The sequence below is a fragment of the Quercus lobata genome, chromosome 12 (assembly GCF_001633185.2).
Source record: "Quercus lobata isolate SW786 chromosome 12, ValleyOak3.0 Primary Assembly, whole genome shotgun sequence".
Classification (NCBI taxonomy): Eukaryota; Viridiplantae; Streptophyta; class Magnoliopsida; order Fagales; family Fagaceae; genus Quercus; species Quercus lobata.
In genome coordinates this window covers 4,962,908-4,972,364 of record NC_044915.1, presented here as the reverse complement: position 1 = coordinate 4,972,364, position 9,457 = coordinate 4,962,908, and the positions used below count along the sequence as shown (strand labels likewise).

The window sequence follows — 9,457 nt, the reverse complement described above, 5'->3', positions numbered from 1 at the left end:
ATGCATTTAATATTCACAATTATAAAAGCAATTAAATTATTAAATTAATATATTACAGAAGAAAAAGGAGGAGAGTAAAAAAAAAATGATAAGACCAAAGAGAGCATGAAAATGAAAGGAAATAAAAAGGAAAGAAGGAGGTGGGTTCCTTGCACCCAACGCATCTATTTGCTTTAGGTTTGGGTTCGGAGCTAGGTTTGGGTGTAGACTTTGTAAGGATAAGAACGACTCTCTCTCTGTTTTTCTCTCTCCGTCTCTCTCTCTCTCTTTCTTCTACAATTCTCTACAACTACAAGAGAACCCATTCCATCCCTGACCGCCTCCACTCTTAGAAAACAAATTCCTTTTTCTTTCTCTCCAAAAACACACAAGTCTCACACAACACACACACACACTGTCTCTCTCTCTCTCTCTATCTCTCTCTCTCTGTTTCTCTGGTTTTGCTCTGTTTCTCTCTGTTTTCAAACACATTTTAGAACAAAATTTCCAAGACTCAAAACAGAATACTCTGTATTTTCAAGCTGGCGATCGAAAATCAAGAAACCACTGTTCGGGAAATCAAGCCCAAGAATAGGAGAATCATGGTACAACACTAGCTTTTTTTTCTTTGTTTTACTTTGCATTGGACTCTTTCTTTTATTTTCTTCGGTTTTCTCTTCTGGGTCTGCTCAATGTGCTCTGTTTTACTTGAATTGGGTTCAAGTGGTTTTTTTTCATTTTTTTGAACTTTTTGATTTGAATTGCTATGGTTTTTGATATTTGAGTCTAATTGAAATACTGGGTTTCTCTTGGTTTCGGAAAACAGGGCGCTGGAGGTCCTGATGAAGAGGACAACAGGTGGCCTCCATGGCTGAAACCTTTGCTCAGAGAGAGCTTCTTTGTTCAATGCAAGTTGCACGCTGATTCCCACAAGAGTGAATGCAATATGTACTGCTTGGATTGCATGAACGGTGCTCTCTGCTCTCTCTGTCTCAATCACCATAAGGACCACCGTGCTATTCAGGTACCATTTCCTCTCTCTGAATTCATATTTTTTTCCTCTCTTTTTGGTTACATTCATTGTAGTCAAATTTGGGTTCTATTATTCCAATGGCTACTTTCCAAGGTTTTCTTTTTTCCTTCTGTGGAACCACAAGATTCCTCTATTTCCATTCTCTTTTTGGGAAATTTGGCTTTCCAATTACTCAACCTTTTCTCTTCTCTGTCTTTTATTGGTTTCTGAGAAAAATAGGGGGTCAAAGAAATTTTTTTAAAATTTTATGGATGGAAATTTTTATGTGTATGTTTATTGACTGGAGTCTCTACTTAACCCATGCCTCCAAATTTCTCTTCCTGCATTTTCTCTGTATTCGTACAGATTAAATAACTGTGTCAAATACAAAAAGTTCTCATTTTTCATTTTAATGTGTCAGAGATTTCACATGTTCCTTCTTTCTGTACCACACTTGACTGCGAAGAATAATGAATTCCTAATGTGTTTCTTCTCTGTTTGGTGACAGATAAGGAGGTCCTCATACCATGATGTGATTAGGGTCTCTGAGATTCAGAAAGTTTTGGACATTACAGGAGTCCAGACCTACATTATCAACAGTGCCAGGGTTGTGTTCTTGAACGAACGCCCTCAGCCAAGGCCTGGCAAAGGTGTCACCAACACATGTGAGGTCTGCGAGCGCAGCCTCCTTGACTCATTCCGCTTTTGCTCTCTCGGTTGCAAGGTACTTCACTCCCACAATTTTTCGCAATTTTTTTTTTTTTTTGCTTCCTTGAAATTGTCACACTGTTTGGCTGGTAATTAAGAAAATGGAGAGCAATTTATTTATTATTTTGATCCTAAAATGGAGAACAAGTTGAGGTGGTTGTGGGTCATATTTTCTTTGTAACCAAGTAAAATTCAATTTTAATGACATTCATGTGATTGGTTGAAATGTGTTGACTTTTGATTTTGATTTGCGTTGGGGTAATCTAATGTATGATGTACTAATGCGAGACTTGGAATGCTAACAATTTTTTCAACTAAAGTATTCACAAAGTGTGCACAAATTGAAATTGGGGTTCTTATTAGGTTTAGTTGTGGCCCATCACAATTTTTTGCGGTTTCACATTATGCAAATTGCAATTCAATCAGGGGTGTGGGGGCTAATTCTTTAATTACTAATTCCTTTAATTGTTGTCATTATTGATTATAGATTGTGGGGACATCCAAGAATTTCCAAAAGAAGAAGAAGCACTCAGCTGCAATGGCGTCAGACTCGGAGGACTCATACAGTAGTAGCAGCCATGGAAGAGAGAAGAGCATGGTTCGAGGCTTCACTCCCTCAACACCACCCCCAACTTCGGCTAATTACCGAACGGCAAAGCGAAGAAAGGGAATTCCCCATCGTGCACCAATGGGGGGGCTAATCATAGAATACTAGAAGCACTACATATATATTCCGTTCATTACTGTTAGTACCCCCACATATACAGTGTAGTCCTCTCGTGGTCAAGATCCTATGCAATAGGTAGTTTATTGTACGGGATGCAATACCTTATAATTGATGATTAGGAGCAAATGTTAATTACTTAGAATTTTTCACAGCCGTCTTATTAGGCATATAATTGCTTTGATCAGATGGCTGTGAAGAAAAGTTTTAACTTTTGCTCTCAGTCGTCGCCTATAGTTTTACTATATCTCGTGCAATAAGCTCGGTATTATACGGAATATACTTCTCCAAGCTAATCTAGTCTCCAATGCTCAGTGCTTTTTGCACCCCGAAAGGCCGGTGTTGGAAAATGGGTCACCCCGCAGTGTTGTCTACCTCTTTTTAGTATTTGTACATACAAGTAGAAGATAAAGTTGGGAAATGTGGAAAAATAATAAGACAAATCTGAAGGATTACTCTGGGGTGGTCGGTGAAGCAATAGGGAATATAAAAATAAGCTTTCTTTTTTTCTTTTCTTTTATTTTCTTTTTATTTTTAGTTGGAAGAATATATATAGGGATGGTTATTAGAGTGATTATACGTAAGTTTTGGGGTTTTGTTGAAAATGTAAAGACTTGGTTTTGTGGTTTTTTTTTTTTTTAGAGGGAAGAAAAAACTGGAAAAGACAATGTAACTCCCTTGGACATAGGGGAAATGTCTATATATGAAAAATGAAATAATAGATTTTTATTTTGTATGTGTAATAAGTATTTCATTGTAATAATTTCATTATTTTCTTTGTTTATAAGTGTGAAAAATTAAAATTCCAAAAGTGGTGGGACCCATGGCGGCCGTCTCGTGTGGGAAGGGGTGTAAAAAGAAGTGGGAATCGTCAGCGTGAGGCGTGTCGGAATGTGATTGGTAGTGGGAAAGCGAGGCAGTCTTGGTTCTAGGAATTGTAAAAGTAGGTCAGCCGCCCTCATACAAACAAAAACGATATTTATATTTTCTTTTTTGGTTTCATGAGTCAGAAAGGCGGTGCCTTAGCGAATGAGTTTTCTATGTGTGGGTCCCAATTACTTGGATTAATGCTGGCCTTTGGATCTTTTTCATGATGGTGACGATGATGATGATGATGCTTTTTGAATCTTTTTTTTGGCCAATCAGGGTGGGACCCGAATGGGGCTTGTGTGTGGTTGCCATGTATGCACAACTTAAGTTGAAAGCTCCGTGGATTTTTGGCTCAATTCTTAAAGAGGGGCCAAGGCTATAATGACCATTGATGTTTTTGGTTAAAATAATTCTAATGCAATTGCCCATCTTTTTCTAGCTTTTTTTTATGAGAAAGAAAATTTTGACCATTGGAAAATGATGCAAGAAATTTTTGGATTTGCTTTATAATATCCAACTTTTTCATATGGTTAATTTCACTGCCCATATTTATTACAGGATCATTAATTCCCAATATTGCACAACCTTCACAAACTTTGTTCTTCGTCGACATTATACTAATCCCAGTATTGTTGTTTTATCACATTATTTTTATCAGAAATATCAAATATGTTCATTAGACTCTCACACAAGATTTAAACCGATGTTGGAAGAAAACACATTGATATTATTGTAATACTAAAAAGGGTGTAAAATGTAAATTTACATAGTGAAAGAATCAATTTAGAAGCTACCCCAACTAAATAGTATTTCAACATAAAAAAGAAAAAGAAAAATTACCTTAAGTTAGTAAACAAAAACTTCTTTTAAGTTTCTTGGAAACTTTCAAAATCTAGTTTTAATGGAATTGAAATTTAAGCTTGTTGAACCTTTGATATTATTTTCACTTTGGGTAAATTATTTTAAAATTTTCATTAGTCTTACAATAAATTATTATTTTTATTACTGTTTTTATTATTATATGAGTTGAAGATAACTTTTATATTTTAAAAAAATCGAACTACATTCCATTTTCAGCAATATTTGTGTGAAGGGTTTGTTCTCTACTTGGAAAATCCATATGAGTTTTTCTATTTCAATTTTTATTTTTTAATTTGTATATTTTCATCAATATTTGTATGGGCGGCTATTGGTTGTGTAGATCTTTTCAATGTGTTTGTGGAGATAGTAGGAGTAGGAAATGATCTCCTACTGTACGTGTAAAACGACATGCCCCCATTGCTAACCTTTGATGAGTCACACACACCTGACCTGTAAGGAATAGGGAAAGACTAATATCATGTGTGATCTTACCCTCTTCGTGTGGGTCATATTGAATCATTGATAAATACATTGCCATAAACGTGTTTCAAATTTTCCACAGAAGACGACTTGCTTTTCTAAAAGGAAGGCCTATTTTGTCACCCAATCAGCATAAAAGCTTGATACAGTAAATCATTTTCTTTTCCCAGTTAAAAGTGAGAGTGTAGGGTTGACCTACCTTTCCGAAATTTCAAGTTTTACATTCCAAGTTTGTTGGTTCTATTCCCATTGTTGGAATAATATTGTAGCTGAATGTTTGGTGAAGGATATAGATTAATTATTAGAATAATGTTTCAGAATCTATATATGGTGAAGGATGTTGTAAATTTTCTGAACAAGTTATATAATTCTTCTTTTAATTGAGGATGGTTCGAAATTAAATCTGAAACTTTGAATTTTTTTAATTAAAATACTTTATTTTTTTAAAATTATTTCAATTCATCCTCTTTAAAAATCATTATTAATCATAGTCTATTTCACACAACTTGTAATAAGTTGGGTTCCCTATCCCTAAGCTTAATTACTAGTTCTTGTTTCATGGGTGTCAATGTCATCATCACAATTCACAACCAGGGATAGTCAAGGTCAATACTCAATAGCAAGGATGTCAATACCGTACCGGAGGCCGTACCGGTTTGGCCACCGTTACGATATATTTCGGATACCGGTCAATACCAGTGTACCGTTTCGGATTTACCGCTATTTTTTATATTTATAAATATAAATATATATATATATATATATATATGTTTGTGTATATATATATATTATAATAAATATAAAAGTTTACCATAAAACATTTCCTTAATTTAGAACTAGTTATTCATGGTTTTAGACTTTAGTATCAATTAAAAGGGAAAAAAAATAAAAAAATAAATAAGAAAACTTAAAAGTTACCATTGCATACTAAGAAAACAAATAATACTAATAAGTTAATACAAATAAGTTAGCATTTTGTCCTAACAAAAATTCAAAAATTACAAAACTTAAAAAAAAAAAAAAAAAAAAAAAAAACTTTTTTCTGTACCGGCCGGTATTGCCCGAAATTGGTCGGTACGAGGCCGGTACGGCCGGTATTTTTTCCGGTACGAAACAGGGGGGTCGAGTGTACCGGATTGCTAGCCAGTACGGTATATTCCGGCCGGTACGGTACGGTATTGACATCCATGCTCAATAGTCAGTACTACTGATGATAGTTCCGAAGATAATTTGGGAGATGGGATCATATGATAGTGGTAATGATCATATTCGAAATCACTAGGAACGAAGCTAGAATTGTTCTTTGGGTGGGGGTTGGTTTAAAAGTTGTTTACAATGTACAAAACTTCTACTTTATAAGATGTAAAAGAAGAGAGGCTGATTCTTGACTCATGTGACTTGTTGCTTTGGATGAATGACACTTGCCATTGCACTAAAGTCTAACCTCTAAAATTCAAAGCATAAAAAAAAAAATTGACCATTCAAAAATAAGGAATATACTAAAATTCAAACTAAATTAAAATATAAAAAACAAGTAGCATCTATTCAGTATTAATAAAATGTGTTTAAATAAAAAAAAAGTATATAAAATGATTGTGTCTTAATACATTTCTATTTCAATTATTCATAATCTATTGAAATGGAACTATACGCTATATTAAATTGTAACAATCATCAATAATTGATTTTGTACTAAATGTCACAGCAACTTCCTTATTATTGTGCAAAATTAAAAAATATATTAGAAAAATATATTTTATTTTGTACTGGTTAATAAGATAATCAAATTTCCAACTTTGGAAGAGATAAGGAATGACTTTAATTGAGACCAGCAGGATATGCTAAGTTTTCTTGATGGACAATTCCAATATCCAAAACCTTTGTGACTAGCTCAATTGCTGAAGCTATATATGGATAAGAAGCATTTTATTGAAAATCCTAACTTTGCATTACGGATGAGGTTAGATTGCCTACTTTAATTTGGGTGGATTATTGGTAGCTTATAATTAGAAGAGGTGCTCGGACAAGTTGTTGGACTACACATTTTGACTGAGGTATGGAAAGCCTTACTCAAAGAGTTGGTACATGATTCACAAGAGCGTAAATTCACTTTAACTCAACGCCTTCATTATTACTCAAAAGGTATGAAAAGCATTACTATGTTCCTTCATGAGTTAAAACAAATTTGTGATGGCCAAACACACATTGCAGTATAAAATGGGTTAAGACCAAGGTATAAATACTTTATATAACAAATCAGGAAAAACGCTAATCATATCTACATTTCTAAAATGATTAATCTAATCATAATTAAGGATCATTTTAGTTGTTTATATAGCTTAGATCGACCTAGTAAACACCTAATGCAAAAGTCAATACACTTACACACCACGCACCTAACAAAGCCAATCCACACAATTCGGAGTATTGCAATTTTCTACCCTTAAATTCCTAACATTTTCATTAGGGTCCATATTATACTATAGAGCCTTGAGCCACGTGATGTTACTAATTTGACTTTAATACTATTTATAATGATCTGGGAAAAAAAAAGGTGCTAATCACATTTATTGTATACCTAAAAAAATTAATGTGATACTCAACAGCCGTTCGCATAATACACGCATAATCAATCAAATCCGTTTAATATATCTATGTGATAAAATCAATGGTATCACAATTATTATGAATTTATGATACCCTAAATTGTGTGAATTTATTTGAATTGAATTGTACAAATGTATCATATGAACGTGTGTTAAGTTCTATATCAAGTGTTTACTTGGGTATCTAAGTAAAGGATTTTGTTAAAGGATGCATAAGAACATTTGTTTAGGTTGGTACCAATTCCGAGTGGCATTGTAGTCACTGCTTACAACATGAGCTTTGAGGAGAACATGATGATTTAAAGTAGAAGCCATTGTGAACCCTCGTTTACGTCCTTGGTATAACTCGTTCTACGTGCGGTCCAAGCGCTTTATATTTTTCCGAGTGGATCAGTGTTCACTTTCAAATTTACACTTTTTGAGTCTTTGACTCACTTTTTGTTTTTTAATGTGCAGAATATCTTACTTTCTACTCCCTTCTACCACCTGATTTGCAACGCGTTACCTTTCATCACTATGCATTCATTTAAGCTTAAAGTTGTTCACCCAGTACTGTACCAAACCCGAATTCATAATTTTTTTTTTTTTTTTATAAAGTAAAAATATAATACTCTTTTTGATAAATGAAAAAAAAAAAACTTTTATAATTATTAACAAACTTTTAGGCCTTTTTTTTTTTTTTTTTTGGGATAACTTTTAGGCCAACTTAATTTGTCTTCAAAAATAGTAGTGGTAGAAAATATATGTACTCTCTGGCAGATGTGGAATCGACACGTAAACTCATACCAATTTTTACGAGTAATATTTTGATAGTATGCATTTTTACATAGCCGTTAAGTTTAATGAGCCCTAAATTCTAGTTCCACAAACAATGTCATAACTTTTTTAGGTGATTTTTTCTAGAAAATTTTAACTTATAGCATCTGTTTTTGATGATAACTCTTTAATCATCAAATTAAGACATCAATCAATATAAGTGGAAATTAAACCTCAGATCTCTTATATAACTATTAGAGATTTTACCAAATAAACTAATTAAACTTGTTTGTAAGAGATCAAATGTGAGTATAAATAAGTATAAATAACAAAAAATTAATTATAATTTATTACATAGTATAGTTATAATAAAAATTGTGGGATTAGCATATATATCTCTTAACAAGAAATGTTATAGTAATAGTTTGAAGGCACGTGTTTTTGAAAGTTGCAGGTAAAATGGATGAGAACCGTCCAACACAACACCACTTGTGTTCCACGTGTAAGAATCCTAGATGGTAGAAGACTCGAAATACCTAATGGTGATCAATGAGACAGGGTGGGCCTGGGCCAGTAATCAGGGAAACATGAGGTCCTTATGAGAGATAACTTTGAGGGCGATGAGGCGTGTGAATTGGTGAGAAAAGGAACTAGGAATCTTTCTAGAAGATTTTATATTTTTTTTATATATTTTTTTAATTTTTTGCACATGGAGACCTGGATTTTGAAGAATACTTCAGTTGAACTTAGTCAAAAGGTCCATAAATTAAAGCATAATTATAAGATCGTGTAGAATGTTAGTCCAAAGAAGTGAAGAACAATGTTAGAGAGACATCTTTTCATATATATATCATTTTCATATGACTCATCTTTATGTTTTATTCTTATACTTTTTGTAATAAAAATGAGCAATCTCACTCTTGATTTAGACTCTTTTTCTCTCCAAAAAAAAAAAATACTCTTTTACTAGTAACTTAATGAGTAAAGATGTTTATTTTATTAGGTATACATGTATGAATGCACTGCATGAAATAATAATAAGAAAAATAAGTACTTAATATAACATAGTTGAGCCCAAATTTATAAGTTTAGACTTTTGGATTAAATGGTGTTCCAATATATTATATTAACTACTCATTTGAAGGTTGTTATCTCTCTAATAAGTAGTTTCAGAGTTCATAATGTATTATAAACCCGGTTTAAAACACTAATATTATTATTTTCGTATGTCCTCTAATAAGTATTACTGTTTACTAAAAAAAGAAAAAAAAAAGAGTTCATAATAATGTGAGGCAAAGTGTGGCAAGGTTCCTCAATGCTAGGAAGTAAGAAAATAATCATTTTCTCAAAAAAAAAAAAAAAAAAAAGTAAGAAAATAATCAAAGCAGCATGGTTTTATGCCATATGAATGGACACCAATGTTTCAGGTTTGTAAGAAAATTAAACACTACAATAGGCTCT

The 9,457-nt window shown here is 32.9% G+C and overlaps 1 protein-coding gene across 1 annotated transcript; it reads left to right on the top strand.

The window, feature by feature from the left end:
* Window positions 1-231: 231 nt before the first annotated feature.
* LOC115971708 lies at window positions 232-3,034 on the top strand. The gene is made up of 4 exons (XM_031091723.1): window positions 232-584; window positions 806-1,003; window positions 1,500-1,715; window positions 2,187-3,034. The coding sequence occupies exons 1-4, from the start codon at window positions 582-584 to the stop codon at window positions 2,412-2,414; spliced, it is 645 nt and encodes a 214-aa protein (XP_030947583.1). The 5' UTR covers window positions 232-581; the 3' UTR covers window positions 2,415-3,034.
* Window positions 3,035-9,457: the final 6,423 nt, after the last annotated feature.